At 36.0% G+C, this 25,586-nt stretch overlaps 1 protein-coding gene, 1 long non-coding RNA gene and 1 pseudogene across 6 annotated transcripts in view; 2 read left to right on the forward strand and 1 right to left on the reverse strand.

Annotated features, from left to right (window-relative positions):
* The window catches only part of HAT1 (histone acetyltransferase 1), a 132,035-nt gene that overhangs the window by 19,457 nt on the left and 86,992 nt on the right, over positions 1 to 25,586 (forward strand). The window contains exons 1-2 of one of the 3 annotated variants that reach the window (XM_077154140.1): positions 16,109 to 16,222; positions 18,618 to 18,722. In XM_077154140.1, the coding sequence (XP_077010255.1) occupies positions 16,216 to 16,222; positions 18,618 to 18,722 (112 nt within the window). In that variant the 5' untranslated portion in view covers positions 16,109 to 16,215. Of the gene's footprint in view, positions 1 to 16,108; positions 16,223 to 18,617; positions 18,723 to 25,586 lie in introns of those variants that run through there. The other 2 variants (XM_077154139.1, XM_077154141.1) reach the window with 2 other exon arrangements.
* LOC143677758 (uncharacterized) lies at positions 1,420 to 15,680 on the reverse strand. 3 transcript variants are annotated; one of them, XR_013172851.1, is made up of 3 exons: positions 15,416 to 15,680; positions 15,123 to 15,272; positions 1,420 to 1,629 (listed from the first exon to the last, which is right to left on the reverse strand). It is a non-coding gene; the product is annotated as an uncharacterized LOC143677758 (long non-coding RNA). The 3 variants fall into 3 exon arrangements; XR_013172853.1 differs by lacking the exon at positions 1,420 to 1,629 and adding an exon at positions 13,967 to 14,483; XR_013172850.1 differs by lacking the exon at positions 1,420 to 1,629 and adding an exon at positions 13,967 to 14,555.
* LOC143676378 (dnaJ homolog subfamily C member 8 pseudogene) lies at positions 20,738 to 22,736 on the forward strand (annotated as a pseudogene).

Here is a 25,586-nt window from a genome sequence, read left to right on the forward strand (position 1 = left end):
ATCTCAATCTATGGCTTGTCTTTTCATTCTCTTAATAGCATCTTTCCCAGAGCAGACGTTTTTCATTTTAATGAAGTCCAACTAACCATTTTTTTCTTTCATGGAATGTGCCTTTGGTGTTGTATCTAAAAAGTCGTTGCCAAACCCAAGGTCACCTAAATTTTCTACTATGTTATCTTCTAGAAGTTTTGCATTTTGCATTTTACATTTAGGTCTATGATTCATTTTGAGCTGATTTTTGTGAAAGGTATAAGATCTATGTTCAGATTCATTCTTTTGTATGAATGATGTCCAATGTTCTAGCACCCTTTGTTGAGCAAATTATTCTATCACCACTGAAAATTTTCACCTTTGTTGAAAAGATTATCCTATTTCCATTGAAATGCCTTTGCTACTTTGTCAAAGATCAGTTGACTATATTTGAGTATGGGTCTATTTCTGGGTTCTCTTTTCTGTTTCATTGATCTGTCCATTCTTTTGCCAATACTTTTTAAATCTCTTCCAATAATAGCATTCATTAAACCTCCTAACTGCTCTCCAACCTCCAGCCGTCCACTTTCTGCCTTCAGTCACTTTCCTCAAATCCATTTTCCACAGTTGTGCCAACTGTTCAATCTAAAACAGATACTAAATTTTCTCACTTCCCTATCCTTCAGTAGTTCACTACTGACTTCAGGATAAAATCCAAACTCCTCAGCTTCCCAAACTGCTCTCTTTCACTCTTTCTCCAGCCTTATAACTTTCTACTCCTTTAGTTGTTCCTCCAATCCAGGATTTTGATCCTCTACGCTGTTTCCTTTGTTGGGAATACTTCACTCCACATCAACTCTGATTTGCCTATCTTTAGGTTCAGCTCAAGAATCAACTCCTCCAAAAAACAGCCCTAACCCCCTTTCCACATCTGAGGTAGGGCCCCCGCTGTGCACTCATTGTATCTTATGCATTGTATTTATCTCACTGTGTTATAATTGCCTCTTTGTTTATTACCTTTTCCAGTAGTGGCTTTAAAACTTTATTGACTGACATATATACTAAGAGATATGTTTTCATTACAACTGCAATAAACACTGAAATAAAAATTTTATGAAACAATACTTAATGTTACTATATGCAATATATGCAACATAATATATGCAACATGTATTTACTGTTCTGTACTATTCTGTTTCCTTTTTCTAATTCTGGTTTCAACATCTGCATGATTTCATGCCCAATTCATGGATATGAACTGTAGTTTAAAAATATCACAATAGACTATAAGTGACATAGATTCTAGAACATGGTAATTGCTCAATATGATTACTGAAGTAATAGATAAAATATCTTGTGTTCCATGCAATAGCAAGGACCAGGTACACAGCAGTGGTCAATAAAAATGTCTGATGAAATAATAAACACTTCTGGGTAGACCACCTTCATGAATCATCTTTATTCACTGTCACTTCCCTTTTTAAGTCAATAGCATCATATGAAATTTTCAATTAAGATGAAAACACAGACGTGTACAGATAGATACAGAGGCAGAGCATGGTGAGATAGAGAGACATTATTGCTAATATCCAGCAGCTAGATCTTCCAAAAATGGCTTCATGTGGTAAAGTCACTAAGGTCCAGGTCTGATCATCAGCTCTGTAGGTCAGAAATTATTTTGTTAATGGCCCAAAGTTGACTTAAACTAACCAAGCTAACAAGAGACTGATGAATAACCAATATTAACAAAAACTTACTTTGTACTTACCATGTGTCAGATACTACATAAATTAATTCATTTATCCTCAAAATAACCCTATGATTTAGGGTTATCTCATTATTTTCATTTTAAGTATGAGGGAACTCATATTTAACTCATTTTAAATGATTGAAAGGTTAAGCAATTTGCCCAAGATTGTACAGCTATTTAGTGGTAATAAAAAGGTCCATACAAGAATTGGAATAAAAAAGTTGAGAATAATAAATAGTTGAGAGCAATAGACAAATGGGGCAAGATTTAAAAATAGGGCATTTATCTAGAAGGCCCGATAATTGATTACTAAGATTTTCAGAGAAAATAGAGATTTCAAATGATGGGGAAGAAAATATCAGAGGACTACTATATATTGAGAATTTTACTATATTCAAGGAATGATTTTACAGTTTGAAAGTGTCTTCTGAGTACCCAGAACAATGAATGAAAGAATTCCACTTCAACGTTCATTATGAAATTCCAGAACATTGTAAATAAAAAGAGAATTTCTTGTAGCCAGAATACAAACTCCATGAACTAAAAGAAAGAGGTAAGAATGGTCCCTCTCACTATCACACCAAATACCCACTGAACAAATTTTTGCTTCACTTCCTTGACAACCTTGGGCTCAGGACTTTTTTTATTATTATTATTATGGTAAAATAGACATGAATTGGACCATTTTAAACATTTTTAAATTACAATTCAATGGCATTAACTACAATTAATGTTGTGGGAAAATCACCACCATTTCCAACACTTTTTTATCATCCCAAACAGAAACTCTGTACCCTTTAAGCAATTACTCTGCATACACCCCTCCCTGCAGTCCTTGGTAACCTCTGTTCTACTTTCTGTCTCTATGAATTTGCATATTCCAGGTTTTTCATTTACGTGGAATCATACAATATATATTTGTGTGTGTGTGTGCTTGGCTTACTTCACTTACCATAATGTTTTCAGGATTTATCCATGTTGTAGTAAATATTAGAACTTCATTCCTTTTCATGGCTGGCTGAGTAATATTCCAATGTATGTATATGACACATTTGTTAATCTGTACATCTGTTGATGGACTTGGGCTGTTTTCGCCTTTGGCTTTTGTGAATGAGGCTGATATGAACACTGATGTGCAAATATTTGTTTGAGTCACTGTTTTCAATTCTTTTGGGTATATGTGTAAGGGTAGAATTGTTGGGTCATATGATAATCCTATTTTTAACTTTTTGAGTAACCACCATATCTGTTCATCTCTTGATGGGCTTTGACTATTTCTGCCTTTTGGCTTTTGTGAATGATGCTGATATGAATACCGATGTGCAAATATTTGTTTGAGTCACTGTTTTCAATTCTTTTGGGTATATGTGTAAGGGTAGAATTGTTGGGTCATATGGTAATTCTATTTTTAACTTTTTGAGGAGCCACCAAATAGGCTCATAAATTTTGAGGGAGGAATGCTTCCTCCTGGAAACACTGGTTTAGAGTAATTTGAAACTGGGTCTGCCCCTCGCCATTCTGGGCTCTTCATCCTGCAGAATCAAAAGCAGATAAGGCAGTCGATGGTGGTGATGAACTATGTGATGCTACTGTGAGCCATAGATTTTATACTTTGGATGGATTGTATGCTGTGTTAATATAGCTCAATAAAATTGCATCTAGGGCGGGCCACAGTAGCTCAGCAGGCAGAGTTCTCACCTGCCATGCTGGAGACCCGGGTTCAATTTCCGGTGCCTGCCCATGAAAAAAAATTGCATCTAAAAAATTTGGAGAGAAGAAATTTTAAAAAAGTAAAAGAAAAGCAGATAAGGGTCACCAAAGCAGTGGGTAATTGGTTCCAATCACCAAATGGAAACTGAGTTGTTGCTATACAATGGGGACAAGGGAGGCAGCTCAATAAAAACAGCCAATAAGCTGGTAATGAACTCAGATAACTCGAGTATTAAGATTTAGGGCAGCACACTAGATAAAGGATTCTACCTAGGCAAGATGCTTACAGAAGTAAGCAGAACATAAAAGGGAGGTGACGGTGGAAAAGGGAAGTTAGGATTTCCAACTTAGACCTCAGGGCCACCTACAGAAGCAGGGTTCAATTACATCTACATTTTAAATGTTCATTATTTTCACTCCTCACCCAATCCCATTTTATATGAAAAGTATTGGTGAGGGGCTAATATTGTAATTTCAGGTGCAAGCCTATTGAACTGATGTTATCCTATGATGATATGATCTGATAGAGCTATATGTGTCCCTTGTTTTGGGGGCACTGATTGATTCACGAGGGATGATGCATGAATTTTTTTATAGGTCAAGCAACACCAGGAAAATATTGCGGCAGGATTCCATTTGCAGTGTCCTACCCAAAAAGGAGGCCTACTGACTAAAGAGATAATAGCAGCAAGCAGCCAGAGTTTTTTTTTTGTCAGGGTTTGTGCAATGCAGAGACTCCTTTAAGCTCCCTGAAAAACTTAAGAATGTGTGCCATGTGAGAGGCAGTCATAACATCGATGGCCAGTCAAACGTCAGCTGGAGGAGTAGAGACGACATAACAGAGAGTAGAGAAAGATTCCTTCTTCCTCAATTCCTCCTTCTAGCCCCCAATACCAGGTGAGTTAGCTTTGAAAGGAAAAGAGGAAGAAATATCCTAGAACCAGATGCTCTCCCTAACCCAAACCTAAAGTGCTTGGACAGAGAATAATTGGGAAAAATCGATAATACTCACTTCCCCAATTCAGGTTCCTATGGCCAGCAATGCAAGAGGTTTTAAATAGAAGACTGATATTTTAAACTGGGCTAGCCTGAATTTTGAATTATTTAAAAGACCAGAAAACTGGACTCTATCTGGGGAAAGCATACTCAACATAGTATAAAGTTGGGAGGCATGACTAATGAAAAATAAAACATATTATAATTGTAATCTCACTATGTTCATATTCCTTAGTAACCTGGTCATATAAAATTAAGAGTAGTGTATAGTTTATCTTATAATGTTAAGTGAATGAATCAGAACTTGAAGTTGTATGTATGGCAAGTATAATTATATAAGTACTCTAAATATATTGAACACAGCCTGCAACAGATAATTGTTTTCCCTAAATTACAATTCATCATAGGGTCAGCAATGATCATAAAATCAACCAAACCTAGTTTTATTTTTCTTTCTGCTATTTATTTGTTTAAGATGTAAAATAAGTTTATTTGTCATGATTGTATTTCATAAACCTATGCTAGATGATGGATACTTGACTACCCACTGTGAATTTGTAAATTGGAGATGGGGTAGGGGCGTAGTAGGGGGAGAGTCATTTTATTTTTTACAGATTAACACCACAGTATTTCAAATAAGCACACTAAACAGATGTGGGATCTCTCAGTTGCTCTGTTTTCCATTAAAAATTGAGTATAATGCTTGACTTTTTCCATTATCTACAATCATTCCAGTTTGCAGGGAAGCCATATATATAATTGTTAATAGCACAGAGATTTCAGAGAACATGTCTTTGAGCACTCTAGTGAAGATTCCTTTGGGCCACCTGATGAGAAATCATCTACCCTAACCTATTCCAACTCTAACTATAATTTCTATAGCATCGTTGGTAATATCTACGTGAGGACTCTAATTTATGAAATCTCCTTCCCACACTGGAGTGTTTTAGAGCACAGGAGCAAGCTAAGAATCTCTTGGTATTATTTGTGCTATGATGATTTCATACCTAGGAATTCATAACCCCTTTATAAACACTGCCTTTCTTAACTGTTACCTTCAAGAGATCCCAAGACTGGGAAGAGATAAAAAGTTTATGGCTATCATTTTTTATCTCAATATGATCCCAGTAGTGCTAGTTTGAAAGGAAGTATGACCCCTAGAAAAGCCATGTTTTAATTAAAATATCATTTCGTAAAGGCAGAATAATCTCTATTCAATACTGTTATGTTTGAAACTGTAATCAGACCATCTCCCTGGATGATGTGATTTAGTTAAGAATGGTTGTTAAACTGGATTAGGGGACGACATGTCTCCACCCATTTGGGTGGGTCTTGATTGGTTTTTTGGAGTCCTATAAAAGAGGAAATATTTTGGAGAATGAGAGATTCAGAGAGAGCAGAGAATGCTGCAGCACTACAAAGAAGAGTCCACAAGCTAACCACCTTTGGAGATGAAGAAGGAAAATGCCTCCCGGGGCGCTTCATGAAACAGGAAGCCAGGAGAGAAAGTAGCAGATGATGCCTTGCTTGCCATGTGCCCTTCCAACCGAGAGAGAAACTGTGACTATGTTCACCATGTGCCTTTCCAGCTGAGAGAGAAACCCTGAACTTCATCGGCCTCCTTGAACCAAGGTATCTTTCCCCAGATGCCTTAAACTGGACATTTCTATAGACCTGTTTTGATTGAGACATTTTCTCGGCCTTAGAACTGTAAACCAGTAACTCATTAAATTCCCCTTTTTAAAAGCCATTCTGTTTCTGGTATATTACATTCCGGCAGCAGAAAACTAGAACACCAGTGGAAAATATATGTGAAGTAGATAGTATAAAAATAAAAGAGAGATTCCCTAAAAATGCCCCATTCAAATTATAAACTATTGTTCTACTCTGACACAATAATGATTTAGAGAAGTATTTATGTACATTTAAAAAACAGAGGTGGTACTGTACTAAACATATTCCACAGCAATTTTCATTTGTGCTTTGATGTGGGTTCATATACAATGAAATCTTATAATAGTAATAAAATTGTCATTTGGCACTTAAATGTAATATTTAATTTATTTTATTTAACAGAAAGCAAAGCAAAATATAATTAAATCATATTGATATTATTTGAATGGATTGGACACTCAGTGTCTCTTTGCTGCACTCCTTATTCTACTCAAAAGAACAATGTTTGAACAAAGTTCAAGATCTGATAATAAAAGAACTTGAAAGTCCACTTGCAAAGGAGAAAATAGCAAAAGTCTTCACCAAATAAAAGAAACGTACAATTTAGCTCAGCAGGATTTCCATATGTTCAAGGACAGTGTAGATGTACTGCCACAATTTTTTGGAAAAAAATTTCTTTCTGTTCTTTCTTGTGATTCTGATTTAACAAAGCTTACTTAAATTTAACAAATGTTAGAATTATTTAATATTTTTAAATGCTTGAGAAACCCCTTGAGATTTCTTTTATAACTTTTTAAATGGAAGTTTTCATTTCTCCAATTATTCATTTTTAATGAACTACTTCCTGTTTTTTAAAAGTTATATTCTGATTTTTAGATAAGATTCTATAAAATAAAAATATAACCCAGTACTCCACTAAATAGATAATGCCATTTATATGGGAATTTTCCTGAAGGATCAGACAAGGAAGACCTAAGAGATAGGGCCTAACCAGAGAGGATATGGGCAAACTTAAATACTAAGGTATTCAATACAACTGTTAATCTTAATTAAAAAACCTTAGTAAATATTAGTTAAGAGAATTTTGTTCTCATTTCAAGGGAAATCTCAGGGATGAAGATGATGTCGTTCCAGCCCTGGAGGAGTTATCAATAAGGGGTAAATGAGCTTTAGAGTAGAGAGCTGTTGATTCATAATTATCCCTTAGGGGACAGATCAGAAAGTGAGCTAACCTTCTGTGATAAGCAGGCCTACCTTGGTGAGTAGCCTGTGATAGGAGGCCCCAGATACAAAAGGGACCTTCATGAAGCCATCTGGAGAGAAATGAGTGAAGGGCATAAAAACCTCACTTGGGGTGAAATGTGGGGCAGTTCAGAGAACAGCGTGGGCTCTTTTCTGTTTATTGTGGAAAATCCAAGGAGAAGTTGTAGGGTGGTATATCCACTGTACCAATTACACAATACCTCTACTGTACTCCATAAATGTATTTCAAGGAGAACTCCAGGTTTGGAGGTATGGTAGCTTACATTGACTGTGGGATGTTTGGGTGCTTAACATATTAAGGAGTTGAAGTGGAGGATAAGTCTCTGAGAAGAAATAGTTAGGCCTTCTTAGAGTTCCATAAGAAGTCTAGACATTAAAAACTGAGTTAAAAATCTTTGGGGAAATCCAGGGCAACTGATGATCTGTGAATGTCTGCAAAAATACCTCTGTATCAAATTTATATTTTGACTAGTGCATTTCCTAATATAACTTATGCAGACAGCTTAATTGAACACCATAAGTACATGGAACCTTGAGTAGGGCATGAGATTTTGTTGGTTTGTCCAGAGTAATGCCCCGATAAATCCCGGAGTGATCTGAACAGTGAATAAAAAGTATTTGCAAAGTCCCCTTTGGGGAATGGTGAGAAAGGGGGAAAGCTCAACTTCCCCAAGTTGAATTCTTGATATTCTCACAAGCAGTGCGGACAATCAAAGCTATAGGCTGAGCCCCCAATCTTGGGGTTTGTTCATATGAAACTTAACCCCACACAGGATAGGTCAAGCCTACTTAAAATTAGGCCTAAAAGTCACCCCCAAGAGAACCTCTTTTGTTGCTCAGATATGGCATCTCTTTCCAGCCAACACAACAAGCAAACTCACCACCCTCCCCGTCTACAAGGGACATGACTCCCAGGGGTGTAGACCTTCCTGGCAACGTGGGACAGAAATCCTGGAATGAGCTGAGACTCAGCATCAGGGCATTGAGAAAACCATCTCGACCAAAAGGGGGAAGAGTGAAATGAGACAAAATAAAGTGTCAATGGCTGAGAGATTCCAAACAGAGCCGAGAGGTTATCCTGGATGTTATTCTTATGCATTAAGTAGATATCACCTTATTAGTCAAGATGTAGTGGAGAGACTGGAAGGAACTGCCTGAAAATGTGGAGCTGTGCTCCAGTAGTCATGTTTCTTGAAGATGATCGTATAATGATATATAGCTTTCACAGTGGGACTGTGTGATTGTGAAAACTTTGAGTCTGATGCTCCTTTTGTCTGCCTTATCAACAGATAAGTAAAACATATGGAATAAAGATGAAAATGGGGGGGAACAAATGTTAAAAGAAATTTAGAGTGAAATGCTGGTGATCAGTGGGGGCAGGGGTGGGGGTATGGTATGTATGAATTTTTTTCCTGTTTTCTTTTTATTTCTTTTTTTTCTGAATGGATGCAAATGTTCCAAGAAATGATCATGATGATGTATATGCAACTATGTGATGATATTGTGAATTATTGATTATATACGTAGAATGGAATGACCAAAAAAAAAAAAAAAAAAAAAAAAACCTCTGTATCCCAGAGACTCTTGTCTTTAGAACAGCTGTACCAGGGATATAGTTTACTCTGGCAAATGATCAAAAGATCACCTCCTAGCAATAGTGTTGCTTAGCCACCCGAGGTAAAAACTATTTCCTGTTGATATCCAGAAAACAATTTAATAAGAGAGAAAGGCCTGTGTTGCTCACATGTTGGTAGGAACGGCTTAAACATGGAAGAGGTGGTTTTATAGCCTCTTTGATTCCAATCACATTCTCAAGAATGTTTTTTTTTTACCATCACATAGTTGTGTATTCTTCACCATGATCTTTTTTAGAACATTTGCATCACTCCAGAAAAAGAAAAAAAAAAAAAACCTCATATATCCCATACCCCTTATCCCTCCCTCTCATTGACCCACAGTATTTCAATCTACCCAATTTTTACCCTTTACCTCTCCCTATTATTTACGTATTTTTATCTTTATTATTATTATTTTTTTTACTCATCTGTCCATACCCTGGATAGAAGGAGTATCAGAGAAAAGGTTTTCACATTCACACAGTCACACTGTAAAAGCTATATAGTTATATAGTCTTCTTCCCAAATCAAGGCTACTGGAACACAGTTCAACAGTTTCAAATCTCTCAGTTACTGATACTTTTTTTTTTCTCATTTCTCTCTTCCCCCTTTTGGTCAAGTAGGCTTTCTCATTCCCATGACGCTGGGTCCCAGCTCATCCTTGGGAGTCAGGTCCCACATTGCCAGGGAGATTCACACCCCTGGGAGTCATGTCCCATGTAGGGGGTAGGACAGTGAGTTCATGTGCCAAGTTGGCTTAGAGAGAGAGGCAACTATCTGAGCGACAGAAGAGGTTCTCTGGGGGTAACACTAAGGCATAATTATCAGTAGGTTTAGTTTCTCCTTTGCAGGAATAAGCTTTATAGGGGTGAGCCCCAAATGGAGGGCTCAGCCTATTGAACTGGTTGTTCCCACTGCTTGCAAGAATATCAGGAATTCCCCAATGAGGAAGTTGGGTATTTCCTCCTTTCTCCTCAGTCCCCCAAGGGGACTTTGCAAAACTTTTTTATTCTCTGCCCAAATTACTCTGGGATATATTGTGGTATCACACTAACCTGTACAAACCAACAAGATCTCATGCCCTATTCAAGATTCCATGTACCTCTGGTGTTCAAGTAAACTGACCATACAAATTAAATTAGATAATGTACTACCTAAAATATAAATGTTGCACCAAATAAACATCTCTCCTTTTGATCTAGCAGAGGTTGAAGTGTGAAAATACAGGCCATATAATTCTTTACCCAGTATTCTGATTTATATTAATCTTATCCAGATCAGCTTCATTCATGTCTCTAGACGAAGTCTGACCACTTTTTCAGCTTTTGAAACAGTTGCTGAGTAGGGTAATGCCAACTTTCATATTTCAATACCCGAAGTCTCAGGAAACAACCAGGTTATGTACAAATAGTTCAGTATCTCAGAATTTAGAAATATCAGTTATAACTCCTAAATATATGTGACTGCTATAAGAGCTTACAGTCTAGGAAACTTTACATAGGCCCCAACCTGATAATCTATTCTCTCAACTTCAATTCTCTGAGTTTGTATATTATAGTTAATCCATATAAGCGAGGCATAATATTTGTCTTTTTGTTTCTCATATTTTATTCAACATACTCTTTAAGCTTCATTCACCTAGTTGCATGCCTCACAACTTCATTTCTTCTTGCAGCTGTTTAGTAGTCCCTTTATGTAAACACCATAGTTCCCCTTTCCATTCCTCAGTTGTACCCTTAGGCTACCTCCATCCATTGCAAATCTTGAACACTGCTGCCCTAAGCATCAGTGTGCAAATGTCAATTTGTTTCCCATTCTCAATTCCTCTACGTATATTCTTAGCAACAGGGTTACAAGATCATATGGCATCCCACCCCTAGCCTCCTGTGGAACCACGACACTGCCCTCTGGAGGGGTCAAGGATGTTTTAAAGCAAGAAACTTATTAGTTTCCAATTCTAAGAACCAAGAAGTGCTTTAAAAAAAAAAAAGAAAGAAATATTAACTGTTGTTTTTTTGGGGGTGGTGGGGTGGTGGAATTGAATTCTTGTTGGTATTACCACAAAGTTATTTAACAAACATTTAATATGTGTCCACTATGTGCCAAACACAGTGAACTCTCTCCAAAATAATTCTGTCCAAAATTTCATGAAGGGCATTAGTCCTTTCCACAACAAGAAAGGGAATAAAAAAGTGGAAAAGCACAGGACCAAACAGAAACCTGGGCCACAGTATCAGCTTGCTGAATACTCTTAAGCAAGAAAGTGGGATTAAATCAAAGATCTTCAAGAGTGCACAAGTGATCTACTGGAGTGAAAAATATAAAAAATGTGTTCATATGATTTTTTTGTCTAAAAACTATAGCTAGCAATATATATTAATATATGAATTAACAGTAACAAAACATGTAATTTATATATATTTACAAGAAAATGTGAACAAAAGTTTTTATGTCTATAACTACCAAATAAAAATACATGACAATTACTAGATTACCTGATTTCTAAAATTACTTGACTTTAAAATTCATAATCCTATATTATTCAAATATTAGTTCCTCTTACACTATATTTAAAAATAAAACCATGGCTATAGTAATATCAATTTCTTCATATATGACAAAATTTACTTTTACAAAGATATGAAAAAGTAAAGCTCTTAATTCTTTAAATGGATCCAACTCTTCTGAAACACCCTTCTTATCTGACCAAGTAGGTTTTCCTTCTATTATATGGTACCAGTTGGCATGACCTTTTTTTCTCTTAGCTCATTTAGGAGACAGCGAAGAGACTCCCTGAGAGCCCTGTGTTGATGTGATTAATGATGTTAAAGTCTGGATCTCCCTAGTAAAATTTTCAGAAAGAATCTCTTCAGTTTTCACTAATTTGCTTAATGACTTGAACCTGGTTGGCTTGGCCTGCTGACGTCTTTATATCTTCCCTCAAAATTCTCATTTGTAAAAAAAAAAAAAGTAGAAGAAACACTGTCTTAAAGTTAAATTTTCTTTTGTGATTCTTTTAAGGAAAGGACTTATGAACCAAACACTGAACTAAGAACATTATGAAGCTGGTATTAAAGCTTATTATATTAAAGGAATATAAGTGAATAGGTTACAAAGTTGGCTGAAGACCAATCTATTAAAATGACACCTTGGATGCGCGTCTGGTTCAGTGGTAGAATGCTAGTCTTCCATGAGGGAGACCCAGGTTTGATTCCCGGACCATGCACTTCCCCCCACCAAAAAAAAAAAAAAATGACACCTTGACTGAAATAATCAGTTAAAAGAAATATTTCTAGTCATTTCCACCATTTTTTAGTGTTATTCTTCAATATGTAAGTAGCTTTGATAAGGTGTTCTTCACACACACACACACACACACCTTTGCCCCATTGTGGATGCTCCACATTAAAAACAAAACAGTACAAAAATTTTAGACAGAGAAATAATGGCCATTTTTTTGTTCACTAAAACTGATAAATGAATATTCAAAGTATCATTTTAACCAAGAATGTGAAAAATTGTGGTTAATATTACTGTAATACTCACATGGACTAATATATGATTAGTATCATTTTGACTAATTAGTTTCTAAAAGTAAAACAGGCATCTCTGGCTGGTGATTTTGAATACAGGTTTAAGCAATTATGGTATTCTTCGTTTACTTTGACCAGTCTTTGTTTGTAAATAATGACAGAAGCAAAACTAGAAATAATAATTTTCAACTTGCTCCTCCTTTTTTTCATTTAAATAATTTGTGTCCCTTTGAGTTTGTGTATCATAATTTATAGACTGCATACAGAGAAGAGGGTAAGGACTCAACAGCCATGTCTAAAAGCTCCAAAAGGGTTCTTCTAGTCTGCCAAAGCTGCCAGAATGCAACACACCAGATACGGATTGACTTTTAATAAAAGGGGATTTATTTAGTTAAAAATGTATAGTTCTTCAGAGGAAAGGCAGCTAACTTTTATATGAGGTTCTTTCTTACACGGGAAGGCAGAGGGCGATCTCTGCTGACCTTCTCGCCAGGCTTCTGGGTTCCAATAGCTTTCCCCAGGGTGATTCCTTTTTGCATCTCCAAACATCTGGGCTGAGCTGCAAGTGCTGAGATGAGGTATCTGAGGTGCTTGGGCTATGCTGCATTGAGCTCTCTTCTCTCTTTTAAGCTTCCCATGAATTAAACATCACTCACTCATTGAGGAAGGCACTTTCCTTAGAGACTGCAGATGTAATCAACCATAGATGAGTTTCACAAGCTAATGATTCAAATCCACACTAACAGAACTAGGCACCATCACCTGGCCAAGTTGACACCTGAATCTAACTACCACAAGGGTCAATACGTTTTTGATTATGAAAGAAACCAATACATCCTCATTAAAAGGAGAACACCGTTAAAAAAGAATCCTCATTAATCCCCATCTCCAAATTCCTCTCCTAGAGGCAGCGAGTTAATCTTCTTAGGTATACTTTCGGATGCTTTTTATGTTTATATCAAAATACATTTTTATATAAATAACATTATACAGTTCTACAATTTTTAAAACTATTATATAATGGATATTTTTACAAGCTAGCACAAGCTAGCCTCTTTGATGGATTTTTAAGCTATTTCCAATTGCTAGTAAAAATAACATTGCATTGTTTTTATTTATTTGCATTCTTGTATAAATAGTTTTGTTAGATAAATGCTTATAAGTGGAACTGCTGCCTTAAAGGATAAATAATTCTAAAAATTTTACTGTTAAATTGCCATCTAGTTATGAGAGTTTAAAAGTAGGATGTACAATCTGTTGGTAACGTGTATCTTTAAGTTATTTTTCTAGCAGTAGTGTTCAACGTGAGCTGGTCTATTTTCATTTTCTTACTGGTTTCCCATTTGGTAGTCATCTGGTTGGCAGGGGCATCTGCTTAATTATTCTGGGAACTGAAACTCCTAACCCTACCCTCATTAGCACTATGAACTAAATAAATGAATTAAATAGCTATGGTTAATTTGTCTGTGGAAAGGTATATATTTTGGAATAAAGACAAACTAAGTACTTAAATTTTTCTTTTAGATCCTTCATCCATTCTACATCTACTTTCTGAGGACCATCTAAATATCCCCTTCTGCAGGTTTCAAGACACCGTAGTTAAATTTACTAGTCTTTATGCACTGGAGCCTGTAAAACATATAGGTGCAGTTCATTCCTAATAGCATAATGTGGCCCTTTCTCTGGAAAAAAAATGCCTTTTCCCAGATCTCCTACACTAGAATAAATGTTATCATACTAATACTACCCCATATTTACATGGAATTTTAGAGGTTTTCAAAGCTCTTTTAAAAATATTATTCCATTTAACTTTTACAACAGCCTAGTGTGGTGACTGGGAAGGTATTATTATCTCTATTTAATAGATGAAACAAAGTCCTGTGGAGTTGAGTTTCAAGGTCACACAGCCATGAAGTAGTAGAACTGGGACTAGGTATTGAAGTTTCCACAACACTACACTGCTTCTTCCATCTGTAACAGAACAGCATATTTCTTTTGTAGAAATTTTGTTCCATGGTGGTAACATTTACTTTCTTAAATGCCCTTTAGAACAAGGAAAAATATAAATTAAAAAAAAAAGACAAAAACGTACTAAAAAAAAAATAATAATTTTTCCTGTTGGTAATTTTACTACTAGCTTTCTGAAAGAAACTATTCTTATCTTTGAAATAAATTACATCTTTATATTCTGTGATATTTTTATAAATACGTGTGAACGGTTCTAAAGCAAAGGGAAATTAAAATTGTAACCTCAAATCTATAAGCAGGCAATACTAAATACTAGTCCCACAATATATCAATAAATTTTGTCATATTTCTTCCTTACAACTAACCATGAATTTACAGAACTAATCATCTCTTGATTTATTTATAAGGATGATAATTGTTGGTCTGCTATTAACTGATACAGATAAAGTGATTTTTGGAAAGACATGATAAGGCTTGACATTTCAAAAAAAATGATTATTAAAAAAAGATTGTTTTCATCTTTTGATCCATAATGTCATCAGTAGCATTGATTTCAGTTTTCTGTCTCATCATCATGACCATAATTTCTTGTCTTTCATTAAAGCATAAAGAAAAAAAGATCCAGGCACTCTCCCTCCGTACCTTTTCTGATTTTTATCTTCAGGATGTCATCTCTATGCAGTGGAAAATGTCTTGGACTGGGTATCTGGACGACTGGGCTCTTGTATAGGCTGTATACTAACGGTGTGAACTTGAGAAATTTATCTTTTCTGGGTCTTAGTTTCCTCATCTCTAAAATGAAGGTATGTATTCGTAACAGACTAAAATTTCAAGGATCCATTTTAGCTCTAGCATGCATCATTTAAAAACTATTAACCAATATTTGTTGAATAAAAGGCATTCTAGTGTATAGACTACATTGTGGGAATACTTACGGATATCTAAATATCTGCTCATCCTCTGAAACAGTTTCAACAGCTACCAAATACTAACAAGCCCTATGGTCAAAATTGGTAGCATCCTGTGATGTCAGGTCACTAGTACTAGAGAAAGGCATGACCGGATCAATCTACTTGAAGTATTATCAGGTAACGACTTCGGCCGCACTAAGTGGTTGCCTAGTAACGTCATGAAAGGAAGCAGAGCCTAAATATCATACTGTATATGTTAAAGCATGAGAAAAAAGAAAACGATGTTAAAAGTTACTTACAGCAGAAGTAGAAGCAAATAAAGAAAATAAAACAAGTGGAAAATTCTCCTGCAGCTGTAATTACAGCCCTTAATTTTATTTAGGTAAAACCAGGGCTCAGGTGTTTGGACCGTTCAGGCCAAGGGGAAAGCTTTTCAACCAGTGTCCAAAACATCCCTTAAGGGAGAAGGGAAAGCAGCCGTCGGGTGTCTCTATTATTGAAATGAACTCCGAAGAAATCATCCTTCGCCTATCAAGCGTTTCAATTTAGAAAAGCTCCCAATTGTGGCCTCCTTGCATTCAGGCCTGCAGAAACAAGAAGGGGATTGCACTGCGGTAGCTAGGCAACGGCCCGGGCTTTCCCGTCGGCGTTAGCCCCGCCTCTTGAGACACTTCCGCTATAGCGCTTCGAATTTCCCCCTTTTATTGGCCGGAGTTACTCCAGGGATGGGCGGGGGAAATGCGTAACGGAGTGCTCTCATTTCCGGCCAGGGAGCGCGCGGGTTGATTCGTCCTTCCTCAGCCGCGGGTGCTCGCAGCTTGGAAATGGCGGGTAAGTTCCCGGGAAAAGTTTACCAAGGGATGGGAGCGGGCAGTTCGGGAAAGGAACAACGACACGGTGGTGGCAGTGCCCACTCAGAACTTTCGGGCTCTAGCCCGGGTTCCAGAAGGCCTGCTTTGGCTGGCAAACGCGGAACTCTCTGCTTAGCTCCCTGTCGGCCGAGGTCCGTGCCCCCACCCCCAACTCTGCGGGGTTCTGCGCCTTCTGCGGAGATCCCGGGCCCTGCGGAGGACTGAAGGGACCGGGGGTGGGGCGGGGAAGCATCATGATCTGAACTTGAAAGATGCCATATGCTCAGCAAACCTTGCCTCTTTTGCGGGCCTGTTTCTCTTCCCGTTCCTTTTACCCACTGCTGTCTTAGCTGTACTACAACTTGTCCGGTTCCCGCCAGCTGATTTTAGTTCTCAGGTCTCCCTTCACCTTCCACTAGAGTCAACCGCTGAGTTAACTTATGCTGCCTTGCTCTGCACTAGGGGCCCTCACTTGAATTTTAGGTTCCTTAGTACGCATCTCCTAATCGCTCATACTTTAGGATTCCTAGGATCGTATTTGGATTTCCTTTGAGAAATAGGTTGTTCCCGCCCTCGTTTTTCATCTACACTTCTCTATTAGATCTAGTATAATATCTATTTCCCTCATTTAAACTTAACTTTCATAGTAGGTTCTTCTATAATATAGTTCTCTGTGTTCATTCTACTGTGCTTTTTTTTTAAGTCCCTTCAGTTTGCAATATTTTATCATTTAAAATTGGTATGACTTTGTACGTGTATTTGTGTGAATATATACTTTTTCCAATTATATATCTTTTGAAGTGATGGGCAGTTTCTATTTCTTTTTTCATTTATTCCCAGTGCCTTCATAATACACATAAGATTCTTAATGCTGCACAATTAACATTCTGTGTTTATTGGTGTGCTGGATCCACCAGCCATAGCATGAGCTCTTCACATGTTTAAGGATTGGCTATTCTGCGACATAGAGACTGCAGAATCTTGGGGTACACCGGTATTATAAAGTAAGGGGAGCATATGTACTGAAGTGGGTGAATGTATTTTAAGAATTAAACCTAAATTTGAATCTCAGTTCAACCATTTTTTGTAGCTACCTGCCCTTGAGCAAGTTATTAAACCCCTTTCTCAGCCTAAATTTTTGAATATGAACTCTGAAATGAGCCTCTTATAGTACCTACTTGTGGAGTTAAGTAAGTTAATGTGTGTTTTCACATTAAATTTTGTTCCTTCAGGTGAGTTCTATTTTCTCCGTTTTACAGCTGACACTCAGAGAGGTTAGGTAATGTTCTGTAGTTCACAGAGCTAGTAAGTAAATGGTGAAGCCTGAATTTGAATTCAGGGATTCTGATTTCAAATTATTACTCTGTATTATCTCAAAATTTTTCCCCATTTTCTGTGTATATGTGTTTTAACTACTTTTTGAAGTGTATGATGTGTTATTTTACTCCTTCTTTCCTTCCTGCTCCTGACATTTTCTTTCTGTGCTGAAATCTTACTAATTTTTTTGTTCATTTTGTTAGGAGATTCATTGTCATCTTTACCTCTTGATAATGACTTCTTCCTGTGTTAATTATCTGATGTTTATATACTGATGGGTAACTATTATATATTAAAACCATTTGGTCATTCTAGTAGTCCACAGTTTATGGCTTTTATGCATACATCGTAAAAAAAATTTGAAAAGATAGTGAAAAGAACTTTCCTTCCTACTTCTGTTCCCATTCCCTGTCTCCTAAATTAACCATAGTTATCATTTCTTCTGTATCCATCCTGAGATAATCTATGCATTATCAGTTGATAGTTTTAATATAGTTGTTCTGAAAGCTCTGTGGGTAGAATTTGTCCAGTAGCTGAAATGAAATGCTGTTGTAATTCTCATAGGACTTCCTTACTTTGTTTCTTATATCTGGTAGTGCTAGAAGTGGCATCCTTTGGCTTTACATTTCTTTTCAAAAGACTACCTAGGGGACAGTGCAACGGTGGTTCAGTGGCAGAATTCTTGTCTACCATGCCCGAGACCCAGGTTTGATTCCTGGTGCCTGCCCGTGCTTTAAAAAAAAAGACTACCTAGGTACAAATCTGAATTTGCATTAGTATTAAATGTTTGGAAATGTCAATAGTCATGTTAATTTTCAGTCTTACGTAAAGCAGACCTAGTATATAAAGCTATCTGAGAGGACTTTTTTTTCTGTTTTGTCATGAAATAGTCATACTGAGTACATTTATTTAGGAGTGTAAGGAGAATCATCTGTACTTTTAGCAACTGTTAGCATATTTTAAATCTTACCCTCATCCCTTTTTAAATAAGAACCTTATTTGTAGATTTAGCTATTTAAACCTCTTCTAACCAAACCTTTTAAAAACTTCCCTCTTAGGATTTGGTGCTATGGAGAAATTTTTGGTTGAATATAAAAGTGCAGTGGAGAAGAAACTGGCAGAGTACAAGTGTAACACCAACACAGCAATTGAATTAAAATTAGGTATGAGTTTGCAAGTGATTATGTATGTATTGTATATATGTTTATAATCTTTTAAAATTTGAAGTAAGATTTTATGTAAAAATAGTGTTTATATAAATGTATAGTTGTCTGCATTTATTGACACATTGAGATTTTATTCAGTCATGCTTTATGTCGAGTAGGTGGATGTTTGAGAGGTGACAGTTTTACATTTAGGAGAAATAGTGTGACAAAAAGTGACAGGTATATGTGGTCTCAGCCTCTTATAAATCTTTTTTTGCTTATAAAAATAATAGACAATAGTAAGTGTTGGTGAGGACATGTAAAGAAAAACTAGAACATTTGTGCATACATTGCTAGTGAGAATATAAAATGCTGCAGCTACTTTGGAAAAGTTTGGCTGTTTCTTAAAAAGTTAAACATAAATTTGTCATATAAATCAGCAATTCTACTCCTAGATATCTACCCCAAGAGAAGTGAAAACATGCCCACGTAAAAACTGGTACCCAATTGTTCACAACAACCTTATTTATAATAGCCAAAAAAATGGAAACAACCCAACTCTTCATCAACTGGGGAATGGATAAACAAAATGTGGTATATCCATATGATGGAATATTGTTTGACAATAAAAAGGAATAAAGTACTAATACATGCTACAACATGTATTAACCTCAGAAACATGCCAAGTAAAAGAAGCAAGATGCAAAATAACATGATTCCTTCTATGAAATGTTTAGAACAGGCAAATCCATAGAGACAGAAAGTAGTTTGGTGGTTGCCTGGGGGTGGAGATGGGGTGAAAATGAAGAGAAACTGCAAATGGACTTGAGATTTCTTATTGGAGTGATGGAAATGTTTTAAAATGAGATCATGACAGTGGTTGCACAACTCTGTAAATTTTCTAAAAATCATTGAGTTATGCACTTCAAACAAATGAATTCTATAGTATGTAAGTTATAGCTTTTTTAAAACTAAAGCTGTTTTAAAAATAATATATGGTCATATATCCTAGCGCCATCACTTTCTGTGCCTCAGTTTTCTCCTCTGTAAATGGGAGTTTATGTTATTAGTTCATAATGGTTTTGAAGATTAAATACAAGTAGAGTGCTTAAACAGCTTGACAATTTAGAAAATACTCAATATATATTGGTTGCTATTATTGTTGAAAACAGTGCAGATATACAAATTCCAAGATAGTGACAGTCCTCTGAACTCTCACTACAGCAATATTCCTGATCTAGGTTTTTTTCTTGTGGTTTATTTTTCCAAAGCCAGGATCCTGTTGTACAACGTATTTTGTTATTGTTTTTCATAATAATGTCTTGAACTACATACAGATCTACTTTTAAACAGTTCTGTAATGCAGTATGACTGTACCATAACTTAAATATGCCCTATTGGTGGATTTTTGGGTTGCTTTTCCTCTTTTGCTAATAAAAATAATCTACTAAATATTCTGTTTACCCACTTGCTTATTTCTGTGGAATGAATGATCTTTTAGTAATTTTATGTTTTTTTTTTTAACATTTAAATCTTTGGCTGTTTATCTTGATATAAGGTGTGAAGTGGGAAAGTAGAAATACAGCTTTATGCATTTTCAGATGGAATAGTCAGTTGACTACCTGCCAGTTTACTAAGTTGTTTTTTCATTAATGATTTGAAATTTCTCTCTTATCATAGTAAAGTTTCACATAATCGTGGCTTTATTGGGGGGCTTTTTGTCTGAGAGCCATCAATCTACTGCTAAGATAAATTTGTAATTAATATAAGGTATGACTTAATCCCCTTACTAATTTTAAGAATTTTCCTGATGATTATTCTTTCAGATGAACATTTGTATCAAGTTCCCACAATTTCTTGTTCTTTTTAAATTGAGATCCTTACAATTTAATCAACATCTTTACAATGTGGAGTCTTCCTATCAGCAAGAATATCATTTGTTTAGATTTTTTAAAATATCTGTTTGTAGAGTTTTAAATTTCTTTTAGGTTAATAGATGTTAAATATTTGTTGTTAAGTTTATTCCTAGGTATTTCATCTATTTTGTTGTGATTATAAATGGGAACTCTTCTTCCATTATATTTTTTATTTTTATGAGTTAGGGTACAGGGAAGCTGTGGAATTTTTAAAAAATGTATTTCAAAAATTGATTACATTACTCTATTAATGTTTGAGGGGAAGTTCAACTGATTTTCTTTGTTTTTTTCAGGCTTGCAATCATATGATCTGAACATTTTATAAATTCATCTTTTTGATATATATTTCTATTTTATTTTTGTGGCTTTTTTTTTCTTCAAATTGCCTTGGCTAGCATTTTCAGAACAGTGTTAAAAATGATTGCAGAAAGGGTGCTGTGGTGACTAAGCAGGGAAAATGGAAGCTTTAGAAGAGAGTGGGGCTTCAGGCGGTGGAGGCGGCACAGCAGAAGCATTTACGACATTTTACAGGGAGGTGAAACAAACAGAGAAGAGAGATTCTGTTCTAAAGTCCAAAAACCACATTGAAAGATTGACCTGTCCTGGTTCCTCCTACTTCAATTTGAATCTTCAAGTAGATCCTGAAGTTTGGCTTTTATCCATATTGGTGCATCCTGACAAGAATCAAGATGATGCTGACAGAGCGCAAAAGGCTTCTGAAGCTGTGGACAAAGCTTACAAGTTGCTACTGGCAGGAACAAAAGAAGAGGGCCCTGGATGTAATTCAGGCAGGAAAAGAATACGTGGAACACACTATGAAGGAGTGGAAAAAGCAATTAAAGAAGAAAGGAAAATCTACAAACGTGGAAGAAGATGATTCTGAACTGTTCAAACAGCAGTATGCCAACAGACCATGAAACTCTTTGCTGAACTGGAAGTTGAAAGAGAGAAACCAAAGAGACGCATGAAAGGAAGTGACAAAGAGAAGAGATTGAAGCTCAAGAAAAAGCCAAACAAGAAAGGGAGTGGTAAAAAAACTTTGAAGGAAGTTGAGATGGTCATGTGAACAGCTTGCGAAACTTCCAAGCAAGCACAAAGGGGAAGAAAGAGAAGAAAAACTGGACCTTCCTGAGACCACCGAAAGTAAAAATGGAGCAGTGTGAGTCCCCTGAGGTCACAGTCACAGAACCTTCCCCTGAGTGCCTCCTCTCCTGCTTTGAAGGACTCATTTTTTCCTCCCACCTCCACCCCAACATAGATTATATTTGCTTTTCAGTCCATTTTGTTTTTAGTACAATTTAATATTGATCAGAGAAATTCTTTTGTACATTGAAATGAGAGGCTCAGTTTAATAAAGACCTTCCCCCATCCCTACCCCAGAACAACCAGGATTGGAAGGTGCTAGTATTGGTGCTGCCTTCTGTTCACACAGCCTGTAACTTAATGTTTTGTATTTCACTGAATTGTGATGGTTAGAAACTTCATGTATACTTTGTGGAGATCATCTAATTAAATATGTTGCTTAAAAAAAAATGATCGTAGTCATCCCTGTTCCTTAATTTAGTAATGGTTCCACTATTTCTCCACTGTGATCAAACATGAGAGCCTAGCTTATCGCATTGAAGACTATTTTAGTTTTTTTGGCTAAGAGTTTTATTCAGACATGGATATTAAGAGTTTGTCGAGTGCCATTTTCGTCTCCATTGAGTTAATTTGATTTTTCTCCTTTGATTTTTTTATTATATTATGTTATGTATAGTTTACTGCAGAATATTAAATTATTAAATATATTTTATTACTAGCTTCAGATATTGAACCATCCTTGCATTTCTGAAATGAATATTTTATAAAATGAATTTATATATCATGTTTTAATGTATCGATTAGACTATTCGAAGTCAGCTTTTGTATTTTTTGTGACTACTTCTCATGGACTTTCTGTTCTACCATTCTGTCTCTAGTAGTGTTAAAAGCATTAGATTTGCCCGTTCTTTAATGGCCTGGGAGAATATACCTTGATCATTCTGAAGAGGACCTCTATGTCATTTAATGCTGTCTTGCCTTAATAGAATTTACATTTTCATGTATGATGTCTTTTTTTATCCTTCCTTCTCCTTTTAACCCATGTGTCTCTTATAAAAAACTTATTTAGATTTGATTGTCTTTTTTTCTTTTCTTTCTTTTACCTAGTCAATCTTAATTTTAAGGTTTTAATAGGTCAGTTTGTCTCCTTTACATTTTATTTCTTTTGTCATCTTATTTTTTCTGCTTCTTCCTTGTGTGTTCCCATTCGTATCTTCTCTATATAGTCTGCATATTGTTTTCCCTTACCCTTTACTCCCCAGTATAGTCTGTTTTTAATTCTAAAAAAGCCATATAACTTGTTTTTAAAATGTAGTCTATTGTAATTCTATTGAGACAGTCTTTATATTTTAAATTCTTGCACTGACTTGACAAATACTTAACTCTGATTTGTGGCAGGCACTTTTCTGGGCCTGGAGATTGAGTTGTATCCAAATGGTCCCTCTCTTTGTGAAGTTACATTCTGGTTATGAGAAATAGACATAAATATATGAGAAAATGAGATATGTCATTTTGGACAAAATGAAGAAAAATAAAACAATGGATAGGGGATAGCTGATTGATACCAGGTTATACATATATAAAACAGCCACTCAAAATTCAGAAATAACAGTTACTGCCTTGGACTAAATGTGATTGTTATAAGAGCTTACAATCTAGGCCCTTGTTTTCTCATAAGTGTGTTCTAAATGAGACCATACAATATTTGCTCTTCTGTTTCTGGCTTATTTTGCCTCACGAAATGTCCCACAGGTTTATTTACAATGGTGCATGCTGCACAATTTTGTTCCTTTTTGTAGCAGCGCATTATTTGGTCATATGTTTACACCATTGTTTGACAGTGTACTTCTCAGTAGATTGTCACCTCCATTCATTGGACATCATGTGTAATGTCCAAAGTTAATAGTCCAGCAACACTCTCAATTTTAGATAATTGCATTGTTCCCAAGAGAAAGATAACCAATAAACACACCCTCACCAAATAGAAAATCTAAACCTCCCTATAACTCTTATCCCTACCCCTGGTGTTGCTGTGGTACTGTTAAACAGCCCATAGCATGCAATAGCAGATATCCCCTGTTCTCTGAACTTATACACTTTTGTATAATTTTCATACTTTGCAGTAGTTCATGCAAGCACTTATTAATATTTGTAGTGTTAATCAGTAGGATATGTGGATTTGTACGTTCTCTTTCAATCATGCTCACCTTCAGTATGGTAACATTACTTATAGACCCACTAGTGAACCACCTTTACTTCTATCTATTCTCTTACATTTTCAACCTCATTAGCTAACTGTTCACACATCTCTGACTTCCGTGAATCTCTAGATCCCCTATATTTTATATTATAAGCCTCTAATTTTACTTTTACTACAGTCATAAAAGTGGAATCATATATAGTATCTAACCTTTTGTGTCTGGCTTATTTCACTCAGCATTGTGTCCTCAAGGCTCATCCATCTTGTCATGTGCTTCAGAATGTGATTTCATTTTACTGCTGCATAATATTCCATCATATGTATATTTCACATTTTGTTAATCCACTTATCTGTTGATGGGCACTTGGATTGCTTCCATCTTTTGGTGATTGTGAATAATGCTGCTGTTAAATCGGTGTGCAGATGTCTGTTTGTGTCACTGCTTTCAGCTCTGCTGGGTGTATACTGAGTAGTGGTGTTCCTGGGTCATAGGGTAACTCATTTAGTTTACTAAGGAACTGCCGAACTGTTTTCCATAGTGGCTGTACTATGGAATTATTATATACATTCCCACCAGCAGTGCATAGTGTCCCCATTTCTCCACATTCTCTCCAGCGTTTGTACTTTCCTGTTTGTTTAATAGCAACCATTCTTACAAGTGTGAGGTGGTGTCTCATTGTAGTCTTGATCTGCATTTCCCTTATAGCTAATGAAAATAAGCATCTCTTCATGTGCTTTTTAACCATCTGTATTTGCTGTTCAGAAAAATGTCTGTATCTTTAGCCCTTTTTATATTTGGGTTGTTTGTTCTCTTGTTGAGTTGTATGATTTCTTTATGTGTACAGGATCAAATCTTTATCTGATGTGTGATTTTCTCCCATTGTGTTGGCTGCCTCTTCAACTTTATGACAGAGTCTTTTGAGGCACAAAAGCATTTGATTTTGAGGAGTTCCCATTTATCTATTTTTTCTTGTGTTGTTTGTGCTTTGGGTGTGTTTTAGTTTGCTAGCTTCTGGAATGTGATATACCAGAAACAGAATGACTTTTAAGAAGGAGGAATTTATTAAGTTGCAAGTTTACAGTTCTAAGGCCATGAAAATGTCCCAATTAAAGCAAGTCTATAAAAATGTCCAAATTAAGGCACCAACAAGAGGTTACCTTCACTCAAGAAAGGCCAATGAAGTTCAGGGTTTCTCTCTCAACTGGAAAGGCACATGGTGATGTCTGTCTGCTGGCTTTCTCTCTGGGTTTCTTGTTTCATGAAGTTTCCCTGGGGGCATTTTCCTTCATCTCCAAAGCTTTCTGGCTGTGTGGGCTCTTGACACTCTCTTGGTTCTAAAGCTTTTCCCAAAATGTTTCCTCTTTTAAAGGATTTCAGTAAAGTAATCAAGAACCACCCGGAATGGGTGGAGTCACATCTCCCTCTCATCAAAGATTAATACCAACAATTGGATATGTCACATCTCTATGAAGATAATCAAGTCTCCAACCTACAGTACTGAATAGGGATTAAAAGAAATGGCTGTCTCCACAAGATGGATCAGAATTAAAACATGGCTTTTCTAGGGTACATAATCCTTTCAAACCAGCACAGCACAGAATGTAAAGTTTAGGAAGCTACCTCCTATTACTAGGTCTTGAAGATGTTTCCCTACATTTTCTTCTAGGAGTTTTATGGTACTA

Source organism: Tamandua tetradactyla, chromosome 3 (genome assembly GCF_023851605.1).
Source record: "Tamandua tetradactyla isolate mTamTet1 chromosome 3, mTamTet1.pri, whole genome shotgun sequence".
NCBI lineage: Eukaryota > Metazoa > Chordata > Mammalia > Pilosa > Myrmecophagidae > Tamandua > Tamandua tetradactyla.